The sequence below is a fragment of the Coregonus clupeaformis genome, chromosome 35 (assembly GCF_020615455.1).
Source record: "Coregonus clupeaformis isolate EN_2021a chromosome 35, ASM2061545v1, whole genome shotgun sequence".
Lineage (NCBI taxonomy): Eukaryota > Metazoa > Chordata > Actinopteri > Salmoniformes > Salmonidae > Coregonus > Coregonus clupeaformis.
In genome coordinates this window covers 1,957,303-1,977,560 of record NC_059226.1, presented here as the reverse complement: position 1 = coordinate 1,977,560, position 20,258 = coordinate 1,957,303, and the positions used below count along the sequence as shown (strand labels likewise).

General features: G+C 42.8%; 2 protein-coding genes across 7 annotated transcripts in view; one reads left to right on the top strand and one right to left on the bottom strand.

The window, feature by feature from the left end:
- Positions 1-1,114: 1,114 nt before the first annotated feature.
- LOC121551036 (lysophosphatidic acid receptor 2-like) lies at positions 1,115-9,002 on the top strand. 2 transcript variants are annotated; one of them, XM_041863560.2, is made up of 6 exons: positions 1,115-1,416; positions 1,672-1,789; positions 1,991-2,142; positions 2,499-2,677; positions 2,998-3,260; positions 8,289-9,002. In XM_041863560.2, the coding sequence occupies exons 1-6, from the start codon at positions 1,115-1,117 to the stop codon at positions 8,379-8,381; spliced, it is 1,107 nt and encodes a 368-aa protein (XP_041719494.1). In that variant the 3' UTR covers positions 8,382-9,002. The 2 variants fall into 2 exon arrangements, with proteins under 2 accessions (XP_041719494.1, XP_041719493.1); XM_041863559.1 differs by lacking the exon at positions 8,289-9,002 and having other exon boundaries at positions 2,998-3,811.
- A 7,934-nt stretch (positions 9,003-16,936) lies between these two features.
- Positions 16,937-20,258, bottom strand: part of LOC121550910 (pre-B-cell leukemia transcription factor 1-like) — a 46,282-nt gene continuing 42,960 nt past the window's right edge. For 3 of the 5 annotated variants that reach the window (XM_045210740.1, XM_045210739.1, XM_041863356.2), the window contains 2 exons: positions 17,729-17,815; positions 17,427-17,517 (listed from right to left, as the gene is read on the bottom strand). In XM_045210740.1, coding sequence (XP_045066675.1) covers positions 17,772-17,815 — 44 coding nt within the window. In that variant the 3' untranslated portion in view covers positions 17,427-17,517; positions 17,729-17,771. Of the gene's footprint in view, positions 17,518-17,728; positions 17,816-19,201; positions 19,333-20,258 lie in introns of all 5 variants that reach the window. The other 2 variants (XM_041863355.2, XM_045210738.1) reach the window with 1 other exon arrangement.

Here is a 20,258-nt window from a genome sequence, read left to right as displayed (position 1 = left end):
AATTAATGTTTGCTTCATTCATGTGACAGACCAATACCTCACGAGGCTTCTTCTCTAAGCTGAGTCCTTGAAACTGAGATATCTTTCTCTAAACAAGGTTCTGGGCGTACTGCCAAATTGCAGATACTGATAGTGAGGATTCGTTCAATCAGTCACTTGCATGAACACAGAAATTGGTTTATAGAAAAGCACAAACATAGAACAATGAAATTGGTAAATAGAAAAGCATAAACATTTTCATCACAAAGAGAATGACATTCATATCCATAATTATGTATTTCTGTGTAGTATAGATCAGGAGATCCATGATGAAATTCCATTACCACAATTCTGTGACTGGGTATAAATCCACGTCACTTACTGTAGTTCAATAATCAAAATATATATTTTCTAACTCAATGTGTCATGTCATAGCTGACACCCCATTCTTTTTGTAGACATCTTTGAATCTTAATTCGGAGCAGATATTTTAACAGTTTTTGGAAAATGTGGTTACAAAAAACGGAGGGAGATTTTACAGAAATTCTGTTACCAGACTTTGCAGTTCTTCCAGTAAATGTGTTTTCAAAAAACATTCTGTGTAAATTGTACATAGTAGACCATTTGCATAGAGTTGTATGGTTTGTTAAACTTTGAAATAAATGTTTTCTGTTTGGCATACATTTGAAGTGGAATTGCCCGTGTGCCTCCAGTTAACTAACTACACTTCCTCCCCAGTTACGCTTACACACAGGTGGTTGCCTTTGTCTTCCGTAAACAAGCGCTGTAACATGGATAAATGGCTGTGTGGGAAGACTAACCCTAACGTAACCCTATAAAGGTGTGTAGTAATATAACCTTAAAACTCTTATTATGAAAGATACGTTTCCACAACCGTACCGCAAGCGATGCGTGTTAACGTATAGAGCAAGCGTCGGGGGTCTTAACCAAAGTCCCCCGGATACCTTCATCAATAGGCGGTAAAGGTAGTTAGCGTCTATGAATGGGCTAAGTAGTGCCATACAGAGAAGAGACCTTCGTTTGACTTGACTTATTCCTTTTAGCTCCTAGCGGAGGGCCTCATACCTACTTTTACCGAATTCCATTCCATTATGTCTCTTTGTCTCCAGCCGCCATGGAGAGCGGTGGCAGGGGGAACGCGTGCGACTACAGCCACAACGTCACCTTCTTCTACGAGTACGTAGGTAAGGACATCGGCAGAGACTGGCGTGTCAGGGACTGTGTGGTAGTGGTCCTGGGCCTGACCATCTGCCTCATCATGATCCTGTCCAACATAATGGTGATGGCGGCCATCTTGATCAACCGACGCTTCCACTTCCCCATCTACTTCCTGCTAGCCAACATGGCCGCCGCGGACCTGTTCGCCGGCTTGGCCTACACCAACCTCGTGCTCAACACAGGGCCCTGGACCATCAGGTAGAGCGGACATTAGGCTGGAGGCGGGTCAGTAACCGGAGGGTCACTGGTTTGAATCAGTATCCTAGATACCTGCCGTTGTGCCCTTAAGCAAACTTAACCCTCAACTGCTCCACGGGCCCTACACTGTGGCTGACCCTGTCTTCCAACTTCTCAGTAGGTGTTTGTAATGTATGTGTGTCTTGAGTGGGTTTGGATAAAGGACATACTAATCTCTGTGACAGTTGACAACAGAGGAATCCTCTTCTTCTTCAGGCTGTCCAAGCAGCAATGGTTCATTAGGAATGCTCTGGTGGACATGAGCCTGACGGCATCTGTGGCCAACCTGCTGGCTGTGGCGGTGGAGCGTCACCAGACCATAATTACCATGCAGGTAAAAATACTAACTACTCTAACAGACTGCAAAGCCTTTTCCTTTGGCTTTGAATTAGTCTGGCTGTTCTTTTAGTATCTTATGACGTGTTTGTACAAATTTCTATCATTCTATTCTAATTTGTATTATTTTATTATGTACATTGATTTGCTGTCGCTGTATGTACTGTGTTATACGTTTATTTTTATTATGATTATGCAGCTGCACAGCAAGATGACCAACCGGCGTGTGGTGCTGCTGATTCTGTGTATCTGGGCAGTGGCTATCATCATGGGCCTGGTGCCCTCCATGGGGTGGAACTGTGAGTGCCAGCTTAGCGACTGCTCAATCATCGCCCCGCTCTACAGCCGCAGGTAACCGTCTAGGATCAGGTTCCCCTTGTCCATATAATGTTATTTATTTGGCAAAGCTGATCCTAAATCAGCAGTCCTACTCTGAGATGCTTGATACATATGACCCCTGGTCGAGAGTGAGCTGGCAAATGGACTGGAGGGTTGTTGGCGTCCAAGTATCCTAGATGCCATCTCCTGCCGTTGTGCCCTAGATCAAGGCACTTATCTTGCCTATCTGCTCCAAGGACGCTGCTGCACTGTGGCTGGCTGACCTTGGCGTTCAACGTTTGTCTCTATGTCTCAGGATGTTGGATTAAAAGCAAAAGACAAATGATCATAATCTACAAAGAAAAAGGACAAATTATTTTCTTCTCCAGGTATATGATCTTCTGGGCATCTCTCAACCTGCTCACCTTTTCTGTCATGGTGGCTGTGTACGCACGCATCTATGTCTACGTGAGACGTAAGGGTAAACGGATGTCTCAGCACACCTCCCACCATCTGAGGCACAACGAGACTGTCGTCAACCTCATGAAGACTATCTCTATTATACTGGGTGAGTGAGTGTGATCTGCAACTGGCCTGGATTGTACACTTCCAAGAGGATGTGATGCTAATGAAACTAATACTGTTTAACACTCGTGCCATTTTATCTTACTGTTTCTATTCTCAAATCATTTCCATTCCACGTACATCCCTACTTACAACTTAATCATTGCTAAAATATACATGATCTTTGCAACTCTCTAAAACATACATACTATTTTTAAGGTAAGGTAGTGGTGAACATAATTGTTTGTTTTAATTGACAAGTTATTGGCATGGTTATGGCATATCCCCTCATCTTTTCCTCCTTGGCTTCCCTCCTCTCCCTAGGTGTGTTTGTCTTCTGTTGGACACCGGGCCTGATGACTCTGTTGCTGGATGGGATCATGGGTAAAGACAGCCATGCCTTGACCTATGAGAAGTACTGTCTGATCCTGGCTGAGTGTAACTCCCTGGTTAACCCAATTATCTACTCCTTCCGGGACGAGGAGATGAGGAGGACCTTTAAGTGTATCCTGTGCTGCCTGTGTAGGAGGAGCTCTGACCACCAGGGAGAGCAGTCACCCATTGAGTTCAACACACTGCACCCAGAGGTAGGTTACCACAGAAAGATTAAGGGTCAGCTCTTTCAACAAAAACAATCCTGCGATTCCTGGCATCCTATCTCCTTACCTCCTTCTCAACTGTATTGAAGGAAAGGTCCAAGGTCCCTCTCTTTGGACCTTCTTGTCTAATGGGTTTTGAGAACGAGGCGATAGGGTGCAAAGAATCAAGGAAAGATTGAGATAGAACCCCATTACAATGCTATAGGCTCTAACTTTTTTAACGGTGTATGGGTTGTAATCATGCTTTTCTTTGTGTTCTCCAACATCTACAAATGTATTACTCTTGCTTTTACTTCACAACGGTTTGCCACTCTTGCTCACATGACACTTTTCCTCTTTTGTTTCTGTTCTTCAGTGTGTTTCACCTAGATTTTCATTTCTTACAATGATTCAAAAGCTGGTGCTTTATTTTTGCAACAACAAAAAACAACTGGTGAGGGGTGACCGAGAATGTTTCTTTACCCCAAGCTGCTCTGGCTTGAACTTTGACTGGCGGCAAGTAGCCTGGCGGGTAGGAGCGTTTGGCCAGTAACCGAAGGGTTGCTGGATCGAATCCCCGAGCTGACAAGGTACAAATCTGTCGTTCTGCCCCTGAGCAAGGCAGTTAACCCACCGTTCCCCGGGCGCCGTGGATGTCGATTAAGGCAGCCCCCCGCACCTCTCTGATTCAGAGAGGTTGCGTTAAATGCGGAAGACACATTTCAGTTGAATGCATTCAGTTGTACAACTGACTAGGTATCACCTTTGACTGACTGACACATATTCCAACTCCTGACTAGGTACCTTTCATATTTATTTATTTTTATTCCAATGGAATATTCGATGGGAATATCTGCTTAGTTGGTGGATGTGGTGCTATGCTTGTAACCGCTCTCTCTGCGACTATCTCCACACAAAAAAATGGAATACTTTTCCTTAGGGAGAACAAACTTTAGACAGAGACTACATACACCGTAATGTCTACACCTATTGTATTCGGCACATGTGGCAAATAAAATTTGATACAGCAAAATCATTGTGTAATTTTCTTCTCCAGAATGCATTGGTTTGGATTGTTTAAGGGGCTCTGTTGAGACAAAATAGATTTGTCTGCCATCATTACATGATTTCTGAAAGAAAACACACATTTGAGAGCTTTGTTTTCCAAATGTTTTGTTGTTTGTATAGACTAACAATAATTTTAATATAATGATGAAATGGTGACTCTATAAATTCCTCCCTTATCTCATGCTTCTCCCTTTAGACTTTAACCTAACACTTGCCACTGTCACAGCGTGCCACTATCTTTGTGAGCAATTACTATTTATGATATTGAGTAATATTGTGTCTGCCTCTACGTGGACAGTGCCTTCAGAAATTATCAACAACAACAAAAGATATACAGTGTGTGTATGTATGTGTATATATATATACAAAATTATTAATAACCCTTGACTTGTTCCACATTGTGTTTAAAGTCTGAATTCAAAATGTATTAAATGTTTTTTTCTCATCCATACACCATAATGACAAAGTGAAAACATGTTTTTAGAAATTTTAGCAAAGTTATTGAAAATGAAATATCTCATTTACCTACGTTTTCACCCCCCCCCTTTGCCATGACACTCCAAATTGAGCTCCGGTGCATCCAATTTCCTTTGGTCATCCTTGAGATGTCACTACAACTTGGAGTCCACCTATCGCCAATTCAGTTGTTTGGTCAAGATTTAGAAAAACACACCTGTCTGTCTATATAAGTTCCCACAGTTGACAGTGCATGTCAGAGCAGAAACTATACCATGATGTCCAAGGAACTGTCTGTAGATCTCTGAGATAGAATTGTGATGAGGCATATATCTGGGGAAGGGTATTGAAAGTTTCCAAGAGCACAGTGGTCTCCATCATTTGGAAATTGAAAAAATATGGATCTACCCAGACTCTGCCTAAAGCTGGCCGTCCGAGCAACCAGGCAAGAAGGACCTTGGCTAGGGGGGTGACCATGAACCCAAAGACCACTCTGACAGAACTACAGAGTTTGTTGGCTGAGGTGGGAGAACCTGCCAGAAGGACAACCATCTCTACAGCACTTCACCTATCAGGGATTTATGGAAGAGTGGCCAGACGGAAGCCACTCCTGAGAAAAAGGCACAACAGAACGCCTGGAGTTTGCAAAAAGGCACGTGAATGACTGAGATGATAAGGAAAAAGATGATCAGGTCTGATGAGACAAATGTAACTAATTGGCCTGAATGCAAAGCTCTATGTCTGGAGAAAACCAGGCACAGCTCATCACCCGTCTAACACCGTCCCTACCGTGAAGCATGTTGGTGGCAGCATCATGCTATGGGGATGCTTTGCAGGGACTGGGAGACTGGTAAGGATAGAGTGCACAATGGAGCCAAATACAGGCAAATCCTTGATGAGAACCTGCTTCAGAGTGCAAATGACCTTAGACTGGGGCGAAGATTTACATTCCAACAGGACTATGACCCCAAGCATACAGCCGAAGCACCACTGGAATGGCTTCAGAACAAGAATGTGAAAGTCCTTGAGTGGCCCAGACTTGAATCCCATTCAATCTGTGTAAAGACTTAAATTGCTGTTCACCGTCGCTCCACATCTACACTGAACAAAAATGTAAACGTGTTGGTCCAATATTACATGAGCTGAAATAAAAGATCCTAGAAATTTTCCATATGCATAAAAAGCGTATTTCTCTCAAATGTTGTGCACAAATTTGTTTACGTCCCTGTTAGTGAGCATTTCTCTTTTGCCAAGATAATCCATCCACCTGACACGAGTGGCATATCAAGAAGCTGATTAAAACGGCATGCTCATTACACAGGTGGACATTGTGCTGGGGACAAAAGGCACTCTAAAATGTGCAGTGTCATGCAACACAATGCCACAGATGTCTCAAGTTTTGAGGGAGCGTGCAATTGGAATGCTAACTGCAGGAATGTCCACCAGAGTGGTTGTCAGAGAATTGAATGTTAATTTCTCTTCCATAAGCTGCCTCCAACATCGTTTTTAGAGAATTTGGCAGTACCTCCAACCGCCTCACAACCGCAGACCACGTGTATGTCGTCATGTGGGTGAGCGGTTTGCTGATGTCAACGCTGTGAACAGGCATACGCTATGGCCAACAAACACAATTGTATTTTATCGATGGCAATTTGAATGCACAGCGATACTGTGACGAGATCCTGAGGCCCATTGTCGTGCCATTCATCCGCTGCATCACCTCTGGTTTCAGTATGATAATGTACGGCCCCATGTCGCAAGGTTCTGTACACAATTCCTGGAAGCTGAAAATGTCCCAGTTCTTCCATGGCCTGCATACTCACCAGACATGTCACCCATTGAGCGTGTTTGGGATGCTCACAGCGTGTTCCAGTTCCCGCCAATATCCAGCAACTTCACACAGTCATTGAAGAGAAGTGGGACAACATTCCACAGGCCACAATCAACAGCCTGATCAACTCTATGCGAAGGAGATGTCGTGCTACATTAGGCAAAAGGTGGTCACACCAGATACTAACGAATTCATTTCAATTGACTGATTTCCTTATATGAACTGTAACTCAGTAAAATCGTTAATTGTTGCGTTTATATTTTTGTTAAGTATAACTTTCCAGAGCTTGAGAAAATTTGCAAAGAAAATGGGAGAAAATCCCCAAATCTAGATGTGCGAAGCTGATAGACATACCTAAGACGTCTCAAAGCTGCAATTGCAGCCAAAGGTGCTTCTACAAAGTTTTGACTTTTGTAAATGAGATTTCATTTTCAATACATTTGCTAAAATTTCTAAAAACCTGTTTTCCCTCTGGAGTATATCAACTTTCCCACAGTAAAGTTTATGAAATACTGTTCCATTATGCAGAATTTAAATTATGGCCTTTTAACTTGCAGGGATGGGCACTCTCAAATGTCTTGATTATAGGCTACCCCGACTTTCGCGTACCTATTTATATCATGTTAAATATTAACCACTACCAGTAGACCTACCATAACAATAGATATTCAACTGCCAATTTACTGTTAGTTCCCTTCAGGTGGTATAGCCTACATTATCATTACATTGTTTCATTTACTTTCCTCTGTAAATGCTGTCACGGCCATGTGGTTGTTGCTGAGGATCCTTAGTAACGGTTGATAATATATATATTTTTAAAGAGGTAGACTAATTAAATCGCTATGGAGTGGAGCGCAGACCAAGCCATAAGTTTGAACCCGACGCATGGCGCAATAAGCTACTAGGCTGTGTCATCACACAGTTCCATGGTTAGTGCAGGCAATAGATGAGGGTATCGCCTACTATTGTACACTAATCTCTCTATTATAATTCGATGTACACTAATCTTCCAACATTACCATGGGTTACATTTTCAGAATGAATCAAACCACTTTTCTTTCTTTCGTGTGTAACGGCTCTCCAAACCTGTTTTTTTATGATTCATAAATGCTTTCCTAACCCTAAATAATTGTATTTTGAAATCGACCAATTGACGCGGAAACAGAGCAATATGCATATACTGTATTTAGATGGTTTTTTTTCATTGATCCCTAATATTCTGAACCCGTTCTCTCAATATATTCCAAAATTCTAACTAGATTGGTACACCATATTTAAAGGGATGGCATAAGATAAATGTACTGAAAACCCTATCGAATGAAAACTCCACAAGAAAATCTGTTGGCCAGCAAGTGGGAGGGTTTTCAGCGGTTAAATTATTTATTCAGTGCGCGCAAGGGAACCACACCTGCAAAGCCCGTTACGCACCTTCATAAGGTAAGTGAGTACCATCTACTGAGAAGTGTGTAAGAAAAGCATAATTTCCTAAGTCGGAATCGGGCCCTTTGTAATTATGGGGTATCCTGTGTAGATGGGCGACATTTTGGGGGGATTGAATTCAGGCTGTAATAACAAAATGTGGAATAAGTCAAGGAGTATGAATACTTTCTGAAGGCATAGCGTACTATACGATTGATGATATTGTTCAACAGTAAAGCTGATAGTGTCTCTGCTCCCCACAGGTAGATAATGGTTGTGAAGTAAAATCAGACGATAAAGCCAACTTTACTGCCCAGCTGATAAAGACAGAGTGGGGACAAGCCTCTTCACCCTGACAGCTGGATTAAATCAGGAGTCATATAAACACCATGGACATAAGATCTACAGCCGCTCATGAACTCGCTGAAGCGGTACAGATTGCACAATAGAAATGTAAAGGTAATTTCCGATTTACATAGTAAACGCTGCATGTGAATGCAGTCTCTGCTAATGTGGGGACATTGCCTTTAAATTACTGTTACGCTGAACTTCCACGATACAGATTGAATAAAGTCCTTAGTGGGGTTGAAACAGGACAATGGACAAGCACTGGGACAATATGGTTATTTATAACACCATACATACTTTCATGAGTAACAAACAGGGTCGCATAAATTTGGGCACACTGTAGTGTTGTCACGATACCAGCATTTTGACATCGATACCAGGTTTACTATCACGATACTGAAACAATACCGTTGCAAGAAAAGTGACAGAATAACCACTGGCCTTTTATTTTTTAAAACATTGAACAATATGTTGATAACTTGTACAACATCTAAAATAATATATTCTATATTCAATTTCTTTCAAAAAATAAAACACCATATTAATAACCACCTAGAGTTGGGGGTTAAATGTGTGTGTGTGTATATCTATGTGAGATTTCTTATATCTCCTAGATATGACACACTTCAAAACCTTATTCTTTATTATAAAACATTTGACTGTCTTTTTTGCCATTTATGAATGTGTTATTCAATGCGTTTCTATGGACTATAGTACTAAAGGCCAAATTCAATATGTTATCACATTTTTATTGACTTAAGAATTAAATAACAGAAGAATATCTCTTCTAAAATGTAATTTGATACATACAGTATCCGGGTTAATTTGATCATCTATGACCATAATATTGGGTAAAATGACATTCATTAGACCTATGATTCATTTTTCATCACTGCTAAATAATTTAATAGTTTAGTTCCAAAACAACATGTCTGAAGCTTCTATACTGCAATAGTCTACACCCCTCAAACTCAACCCTGGACTTCGAAGCCATTTTCAGATAGAACAGAAAACCAGCATTCTCCAGACCTCGTATGGTAAGAGTTGAATACCCCTGGTCTACGCAGTACACAACATACAGTGGGGAAAAAAAGTATTTAGTCAGCCACCAATTGTGCAAGTTCTCCCACTTAAAAAGATGAGAGGCCTGTAATTTTCATCATAGGATTTTTTTTCTCCAGAAAATCACATTGTAGGATTTTTAATGAATTTATTTGCAATTTATGCTGGAAAATAAGTATTTGGTCAATAACAAAAGTTTCTCAATACTTTGTTATATACCCTTTGTTGGCAATGACACAGGTCAAACGTTTTCTGTAAGTCTTCACAAGGTTTTCACACACTGTTGCTGGTATTTTGGCCCATTCCTCCATGCAGATCTCCTCTAGAGCAGTGATGTTTTGGGGCTGTCGCTGGGCAACACAGACTTTCAACTCCCCTCCAAAGATTTTCTATGGGGTTGAGATCTGGAGACTGGCTAGGCCACTCCAGGACCTTGAAATGCTTCTTACGAAGCCACTCCTTCGTTGCCCGGGTGGTGTGTTTGGGATCATTGTCATGCTGAAAGACCCAGCCACGTTTCATCTTCAATACCCTTGCTGATGGAAGGAGGTTTTCACTCAAAATCTCACGATACATGGCCCCATTCATTCTTTCCTTTACACGGATCAGTCGTCCTGGTCCCTTTGCAGAAAAACAGCCCCAAAGCATGATGTTTCCACCCCCATGCTTCACAGTAGGTATGGTGTTCTTTGGATGCAACTCAGCATTCGTTGTCCTCCAAACACGACGAGTTGAGTTTTTACCAAAAAGTTATATTTTAGTTTCATCTGACCATATGACATTCTCCCAATCCTCTTCTGGATCATCCAAATGCACTCTAGCAAACTTCAGACGGGCCTGGACATGTACTGGCTTAAGCAGGGGGACACGTCTGGCACTGCAGGATTTGAGTCCCTGGCGGCGTAGTGTGTTACTGATGGTAGGCTTTGTTACTTTGGTCCCAGCTCTCTGCAGGTCATTCAATAGGTCCCCCCGTGTGGTTCTGGGATTTTTGCTCACCGTTCTTGTGATCATTTTGACCCCACGGGGTGAGATCTTGCATGGAGCCCCAGATCGAGGGAGATTATCAGTGGTCTTGTATGTCTTCCATTTCCTAATAATTGCTCCCACAGTTGATTTCTTCAAACCAAGCTGCTTACCTATTGCAGATTCAGTCTTCCCAGCCTGGTGCAAGTCTACAATTTTGTTTCTGGTGTCCTTTGACAGCTCTTTGATCTTGGCCATAGTGGACTATTTGAGGTTGTGGACAGGTGTCTTTTATACTGATAACAAGTTCAAACAGGTGCCATTAATACAGGTAACGAGTGGAGGACAGAGGAGCCTCTTAAAGAAGAAGTTACAGGTCTGTGAGAGCCAGAAATCTTGCTTGTTTGTAGGTGACCAAATGCTTATTTTCCACAATGATTTGCGAATGAATTCATTGGAGATCCTACAATGTGATTTTCTGGAAAAAAAATCTCAATTTGTCTGTCATAGTTGACGTGTACCTATGATGAGAATTACAGGCCTCGTCTTTTTGAGTGGGAGAACTTGCACAATTGGTGGCTGACTAAATACAATTTTCCCCCACTGTAGAAATACAATGGATTTTACATAGCATACTACGATTCCCAGAGTGCATTTTAACTCCCAGGGTGAAATGCTCCGCCCAGGGCTGCTGGCTGATGCTAGCAAGCCCAGACAAACACAAAGTAGTCTAAATATATTGCTTTCATAGCTAAGTTATGAGTGCATTTCAAATTACTTTTCGGTTGTAATCAGATTATAATGCTCACATGAATGTCATGCTGAATATATGTTTGTCATTGTCACTCAAATCATTCCAATTTAGTTGCTAGTAGAATAACGTTACAATGCAAATGTTGTGTGTAAAATAGTTTGTCGTTTTGGAACTAAACCTCCCTTGCACTGCACTGCTTTGTAGCACCTTTTGCTTAGTTGTTTCGGTTGGCTGGCCCTCATCTGCTCTGTACGCAAAGTATTCCCATAGTTCGTCTCCCGAGTGGCGCAGCAGTCTAAGGCACTGCATCGCAGTGCTAGCTGTGCCACTAGAGATCCTGGTTCGAATCCAGGCTCTGTCATAGCCAGCCGCGACCGGGAGACCCATGGGGCGGCGCACAATTGGCCCAGCGTCGTCCAGGGTAGGGGAGGGAATGGCCGGCAGGGATGTAGCTCAGTTGGTAGAGCATGGCGTTTGCAACGGCAGGGTTGTGGGTTCGATTCCCACGGGGGGCCAGTATGAAAAAATAAATTTTAAAAATAATAATGTATGCACTCACTAACTGTAAGTCGCTCTGGATAAGAGCGTCTGCTAAATGACTAAAATGTAAATGTGTACATCTTTGGATGCTTGTTTGTACGTGTACAGTAGGTTTTGTTTCTCTAGATGTGTTACACTAGCTAACAGTGGGATATTCAGAAACATTCAAACTGTCTAGGGAAAGACTACCTCCATGTGCCATAGTTCAATTCTGTGATGCATAAAGAGCCATTATAAAATACTAGCATGGGGATATAGGGACGCCTGGAATTTAAACTGTATCACTCTTTTACTATTTACTTCAAATGAAACTAGTTAAACTGCGTGATATTCGATCACGCGTGCGTACAGGTGGTCCCGGGAATCAAACCCACAATCCTGGCATTACAAGCAGCTCTACCTTTACCAATTTACGTTCTCCTGCAGGTCTTGTAGGCGGTTACAGGCTATTATACTTTGGACTTAATTTGAGTGTTGAATACAGAATTAGGTAAAATACCATCAAATTGTCATTATTTTATTTGTTTAAATGTATTGATGTAGTGACTAATCATTAAAAAAACAAAAATAATAATGAAAAGCACAATTTTATTAGTTTTTTTCTTCTAATAAGGAACACTACAACTTTATTTTTACTCGTTCTAGAACAATTCTAAAGTTGAGGTATAAAAGGAATTCATACAGACTCACAGGTCTGGAAACAGTGGGGTTTTATATACAAGAGAAACTGAGAGAGGTAGAGAGAGAAAAGAGGGGGGTATTTAAAATACTGGACGAAGAAGAGGGAGCGATATACAAAGATACTAACAAAACAAAAGTGACACATTAAAGGGTTTAACGTATCGTTTGATTTGGTGCTGTGGAATTCTATGGCCGCAGGTAGAATCTTAGAATTCGAATATTTTATGGTAGAATCAATCCTACAGTAGGTTGACTCAGTATTGGCTCAACCTGTATAGGAGTAGAGTGCAGGATTTGGGGTTGGTAGCACCATCCTTGCATTGAACTGTACCGTTACTACAAAATACTGGGAGAATTCAAATTCACCAATGATAGGTAACCATATTAATGGCGTCAATCAAGACAAAATGGCTGAAATTGAATGGATAAGGGAAATCAAGGGATTTCTAAAATGTGTGAGAAAGAGACGTTTTTCCCCCAGCTGTTGCGGTAAGGGCTGATTATATGCTAGCAAGATGGCCAACAATAGCTCTAGCATTAATTCAGGGATTATTGCTAGACTGCGGTTTCACAAATTCTCATGTTCTAATTGGAATTCACACAGCACCAAACAAAACTACAATAACCTTAACCCCCACACTGCATCCCCAATTAACAAATTAAAAAATATGCAAATAATCATTCAACTAACAAATTAACTTGACCCCTACCTCAGGAGAACACTAAAGACCAAACAACCAGGCAACTCACCCAAAAGGAAAAGCAAAAATAAAGCAGAGGGTTTATAAAAAGAGAAAAAAAAAAACATTCCACAATCTGTACAGTGACATCCATTTACGACTGGTAGAAAAAGACAAAGGAAGAGGGGACTAATTTGGTGTAGTAGTGGTAGCATTATTTGTAAGATATAGTAAGCCATATGAAATGTTTAGAATATAAGTTACAGTAAACAAGGACACTAATTTGGGTAATACAATATAAGTTCTCTGTAACGATGTCTGTATTGAACAAAACCCCATTTTACATTTCAAATGTCTGTATATCTGTTTAATATATAGTTTGTCCTTTCTTTATCAAAATGCCCAGTACTCTTAACAGTTGATGTATGATTATAAAAATAAAAAAAAGATCTGAATAAAAACTACAAAGGAAATGAAATCGGAGTCAAGTCAGTTTCTCTAAAGACTACCTTGTTTATCGTAATAAAACCAGTGCTGCCTTTTTGGTAACAGTTATTAAGAACAGAGTAAAGCCCTTGCTGATTGGCCAAATCATAGAGCTAACCAATAGGACCCATTTTCACCAGCGGATTGTGAGATTGAGTAAAGGGAGAAAACAACATGCCTTCCCATGGAACAGGTGCTCTCTACGGCAACGATGGTCTGTCTCCACGACAACAATACAATCAATTCTTAAGCACTGGGTGACGGACATAACAACCCCCCCCCCAAATAACCCCAAACTAAAATGACATGAGGCCAGACAACACCATAAAAAGACTAGTACAAATACAATTCCCTCTACCCCAAAACGGAATACTTTTTATTCACCAACTTTTCTGTGTGAAATATAATCATCATAATTATATTATTGATAATTGGTATTTTTGGTACGATGCAAAGTTTGTAGTGTGGCCTGTGAGCTAAACAGATTATGAGTAGATGCTAGTTGTCAAGCCCTGTCTGGACTGGGGACTTCCACCAGAGTCCTGCACAACGTGGCAAAACGGTTTGCAACCAAAAACACGTGTTCCTATTGGATAAGTTCAGGTGGTAGCATCTCCCCGTATCACTCAGTTCAAAAACAAGCATTTCTTGTTGGACAAATTCAGGTAAGTCCCCTGTTTCAGCCAGTTTGGTTCCTAATGAATACAGCCCAGCCTTACCCCGTAAGACTGGGCCATATAAAAAACAACAACATTTTAGTCCTTTTTTAGCAGACGCTCTTATCCAGAGCGACTTACAGTTAGTGAGTGCATACATTTTTCATACTGGCCCCCCGTGGGAAACAAACCCTGGTGTTGCAAGTGCCATGCTCTACCAACTGAGCTACAGGGGACTATATTCATTAAGCCATCCCGATTGAGACATCTAAGAACTCTGTACATACAGCATAACGCATCTACTCCTTTTTGGTCTGTGTCTTTGAGAAAACAAAAGTGAAGAAGCTAAATAACTGGAATATTTAAATGAGAACTATCTCTGAACACCTAAAAAGCCTACATGCATTGGAAGACGGTCACAATTATTTATAAACATTTTCATGTCACATTTTCCCCCCCAATGACACATTTTCCCCCCTCTCTGCCCGCAAACGTATTTCATTCCACCCGTTTCACCCAACACCACTTTCAGGGTCTATCATCAAACTTTATTTGGTGGCTGGTGCATTTCTTTGTGAAACAGCATTAGAAAAAAAGGCTACAATCAACTAAAAAGGAGTTGACAGACAGAGGAAAGTAACGTCTACAAAGAGTCTATAGCTTTTGATGACTAACCGAAGGGGGACGCAATAGAAACGACCTTTGGAGGACTAAAGAGGATCGCTCATTTCCCCTCTCCCTTCATCTTCAGTCCTGTCCTCAAGCCTACTGTACGCTCAACTCCCCAGAACTACGGTCACCAGGTAGATGCACCTGTAAAAAGGTGCAAAAGTTTGTGCTTGACAGATCTGTGTCCACGTTCCATACAAGGGGTTGTAAATCATATCTGCATATCTGACCTATAAAGCACTCACTTAAAAATCCCCCCCCCCCCCAAACTGAAAGCATCAGCAATACTAAAAGAAAGAAGAAACAACGGTGGTGTCTTTGTGTTACTAGTTGCCAGGGGTTGGTTCTCAGCGGAACAGTGGGGGTGACAACTATCAGGTTGGGGGAGAGAGGACATCACTTTGGTACAAGCTTGGTGAGCAGAGCACGTCTTGTGATCCGTATCGCCACAGTGCCTGGCGTTCGTGTGTGTGTGTGACCGCTATCACACACGTCAACACCAGAACCTCACAAGGGATAGGTAATGGACAGGCTGGGAACACTGTGTGGTGTTGACATGAGCATATACAGTGAGGGAAAAAAGTATTTCATCCCCTGCTGATTTTGTAAGTTTGCCCACTGACAAAGACATGATCAGTCTATAATTTTAATGGTAGGTTTATTTGAACAGTGAGAGACAGAATAACAACAACAAAATCTAGAAAAACGCATGTCAAAAATGTTATAAATTGATTTGCATTTTAATGAGGGAAATAAGTATTTGACCCCTCTGCAAAACATGATTTAGTACTTGGTGACAAAACCCTTGTTGGCAATCACAGAGGTCAGACGTTTCTTGTAGTTGGACACCAGGTTTGCACACATCTCAGGAGGGATTTTGTCCCACTACTCTTTGCAGATCTTCTCCAAGTCATTAAGGTTTCGAGCCTGACGTTTGGCAACTCAAACCTTCAGCTCCCTCCACAGATTTTCTATGGGATTAAGGTCTGGAGAATGTGCTTCTTCTTGAGCCACTCCTTTGTTGCCTTGGCCGTGTGTTTTGGGTCATTGTCATGCTGGAATACCCATCCACGACCCATTTTCAATACCCTGGTTGAGGGAAGGAGGTTCTCACCCAAGATTTGACGGTACATGGCCCCGTCCATCATCCCTTTGACGCGGTGAAGTTGTCCTGTCCCCTTAGCAGAAAAACACCCCAAAAGCATAATGTTTCCACCTCCATGTTTGACGTGGGGATGGTGTTCTTGGGGTCATAGGCAGCATTCCTCCTCCTCCAAACACGGCGCGTTGAGTTGATGCCAAAGAGCTCGATTTTGGTCTCATCAGACCACAACACTTTCACCCAGTTCTCCTCTGAATCATTCAGATGTTCATTGGCAAACTTCAGATGGGCCTGTATATGTGCTTTCTTGAGCAGGGGGACCTTGTGGGCGCTGCAGGATTTCAGTACTTCACGACGTAGTGTGTTACCAATTGTTTTCTTGGTGACTATGGTCCCAGCTGCCTTGAGATCATTGACAAGAACCTCCTGTGTAGTTCTGGGCTGATTCCTCACCGTTCTCATGATCATTGCAACTCCACGAGGTGAGCTCTTGCATGGAGCCCCAGGCCGAGGGAGATTGACAGGTCTTTTGTGTTTCTTCCATTTGCGAATAATCGCACCAACTGTTGTCACCTTCTCACCAAGCTGCTTGGCGATGGTCTTGTAGCCCATTCCAGCCTTGTGTAGGTCTACAATCTTGTCCCTGACATCCTTGGAGAGCTCTTTGGTCTTGGCCATGGTGGAGAGTTTGGAATCTGATTGATTGATTGCTTCTGTGGACAGGTGTCTTTTATACAGGTAACAAGCTGAGATTAGGAGCACTCCCTTTAATCTCAGCTCGTTACATGTATAAAAAAGACACCTGGGAGCCAGAAATCTTTCTGATTGAGAGGGGGTCAAATACTTATTTCCCTCATTAAAATGCAAATCAATTTATAACATTTTTGCCATGCGTTTTTCTGGATTTTTTTGTTGTTATTCTGTCTCTCACTGTTCAAATAAACCTACCATTAAAATTATAGACCGATCATTTCTTTGTCAGTGGGCAAACGTACAAAATCAGCAGGGGATCAAATACTTTTTCCCCCTCACTGTACACAGGTAATGTACAGACATCATCAGTGATCATCACCTGCCCTACACAGCTAGGTTGGTTGGGTTACTAGTTCCTCAAAGATCCTGGAGGTGGCGAGGGGTTATGATGTCATGATCAGGTAGGTGCCAGTCAGTCTCCTCTCCTCAAATTCGATATGAAGACAAAGGAGCCTCCAGAATTTCTGTAGGGTGTAAGGAAGGGAAATGTCTTCTGTTCAGTTGTCCATCTTAACGGTCCACAGAAGTGTGTGTGTGTGTTTGAGAGTGTGTACAGCGCCTGAAATGAGCTGCCCAGTCTGGACCGGTAGTGGAGAGGCAGGCAGGAAGGAGGATGGGGGAGTAGGTGGGTAGTGGTCAGAGCAGACCCCAAAAGAAAGAGGGGTCTCTGGGGTGGAGGAAGAGGAGGGGGGGTGGGGTGTCTCAGTTGGAGGTGTCAGATTGGACACTGCCAGGGGGGCCTGGTGGAGAGGTGACGGAGGAGGGGTGGGTGGTGTCCTGCCAGCTGTTGCTAATCTAGAAGGAGAGAACCAGGAGAGAAAAACAAAGATGTCAATTTGGGCAGCTAGTTTTGTTTCACTTTTTAATATAGGTGTGTTGTGACCCTTGTAAAATGCACTAAATACATCTGCCTGGACTACAAATACTTTGTTGATAGGCATGCATTTCTTTCGGTCTAAATAAAAGGAGGGATACAAAAAGAAAAGACAAAGGAGGTTTGACTCACGTGGAGGCGGTGTGGGGTGTAGAGGGCGCTAGCGGTCAGCTCCTCATAGCCTGCCGTCAGGTGTGTAGCACGGTGCAGGGTATCCACCTGGAGGGAGACAAGACAGGCGCCATCAGCTATGAGATGCATGCACATACGCGCGCACACGGACCCACTCAAGTATGCATACTCACACAAACACAGGTGGTAATATAAGGAACTTTAAAGCTTCCACAAACCTCTGCTGTATCTGTCAATGCAAAAGCAGCATGTATCTTGGTTTGGACTACTAGCTAACCTCTGCTCACTTCTCTGTACACTATCTGCCTCTCTGGTATCACAGTTCTAACATTAAAAGCCTATATCTATTGTTCCTGTATTATTCATTGTTCATCGCACAATTTGTTGTATTCACAGTCATCACTGATTGAATGCAGAAACTGCTGCCTACCGTCCGGTTAGTCAATTGCATTCGTGTCCTCTCTCCTCGCCTCCTTATCAAAACCTATTGGATGAGAAAGCCAGCGGTCCCTCCCCTCTGACATTCTCCTCCAATAGGTTTTGAGGATGCGAGGGGAGCGGACACGAGGAGGAGTCAAGGAAATGCAACTGAGGATTTTCCCCCTCAGTCTCTCTGACACTGACCGTCCAGGCTAGCCTCAGGCTGTTTACAGCAGAAATCTGTGGATCCTCTTCAACAACAACACTGTGCACTTCCACAGGTTTACAAACAGCACAGTGATGAGGTGGAGGGCAACAGCAGCAGAGTAATGAGGAGTAGAGGGGGCCTTAGGCTTCCATGGTCACAGGATGGAGAGAGATGGCTATGGGCTGTGTGCGTCCCAAATGGCACCATATCCCTCATAAGTAGTGCACTATGTAGGGAATAGGGTGCCATTTGGAGAAGCAAACATGGACATATAGAGATGAAATGGATGGATAAATAACTGGGGGAGGGTGGTAGGGTAGGTACACCAAAGGCTTAACTGAAACACAAGGTTATGTGGAGGGGGCTGGAGAGAGGGGAGGAGGACCTAAATGTACCATGAGGTGTGTTTCTCTGCTAAGTGGAACAGGGACAAGTGGAACAGGGACAGGTGCCACAGGGCATCTTGGGGTGGGTGTTTATGGATCAGGGGTGATTCTAGGGCAGGGGTGGAGGAGAGAGAGAGAGAGACATCATAGCTAGTAGGTGCTAGGAGGAGCTGATGTCTAGGGATGTTTGGGTCACTGGTTTTGGGTTGGGAAAGTCCCGGAAACCTCCCCAAAATGCCCTGGATATTCAGAAATCTTGTTTGAACAAATTCCAGGTTGAAGGATTGCCTTCACTATTCCTTCCTGATTCCAGAAATTCTCCAACCAGGATTTTGTGAAAACCAGGACATTTTGTGAACATTACAGGAATTTTGCAACCCTATAGGGACTGGGTTGGGGTTGGAGGGGGTTGTGGTTGGGGCATTGAGGCAGGCTTTCCTAGAGGTCCTCATGGCCTACCTGGGGCTGCAGAGAAGGGGCGATGTTGAGGACGGCCTCCCCGGCCCCGTTGAGGTTCGAGGGGCGCAGGCCGAGGTAGGCAGCAGCTGCAGCGTCGCCTGCATGAGACAAGCTGTATGACCCCGATGACCCTGCAGGCAACACACGCTGTGTCAGCCAATCAGGCACCGCAGTGTGCCAGGGGTCAGAGATCATAGCTCAACCAGGAAGTTAAAGTACACTGGCTTTTGAAAAGAAACAGTCATACCCGTGCTCACAACCCGTTGGCTAGTGTTGAAAACATGAGGATCGTGGACCACAGTCAGAGTATTTAGAATGGGGTGAGCAATGAATTAGTCCCTCGTGACACAGCCTTCTGGGTGCCAAGATTATCCAATACATGTGCAGATGAATCCTCAATTTCCACCATCCTCACGTTGTTGTGAATGACACTTAGGAAGTATGAGGCTAGCGCAGGAGAATATGAATGGCCAAACTATAGGCCAACTGCAACTTTCTCGTTGGAAACGGACCAAAATCAAGGCGACACAAATATGTCTTACTACATGAAACGCCGGTCAACGTTTCAGTTACACTGTAACAAGTGAACATCAAAGTGGAATTCAGACATTTTTTGTTGGCAAGTCTTGAGTCCTAGTGCTGATGCTCGACAATCCACCAGCGAGCTGTAATCTTACTGCAGGAGAGGCAGACCATAGAAATAGAATCCAGATAATAATTGAATAAATGGAATAGATTATATTTCTATGAGGTAGACATACAGTACAGCTCACAATGATTTAAATGGTACATCACCTACCTGCTCCTGTCTGCTTCCTGAGCAAATAGGGGTAGCTGGTACATACGTGTGTGTGTGTGTGTGTGTATACAGTACACTAATGTGTGTGTGTATACTGTCCACTAATGTAAAGGTGTGCTGGCCACTACATAAAGACAGACAGCCAACAGGGACTGTGGGAGTTTGCAGTAGCGGTAGGCTAAATAAATAAGAAATAAATCATGTTAAAATGATGACATCAAAAGAGGAAGTGATGAAATTGAACAGAAACCATTCAGA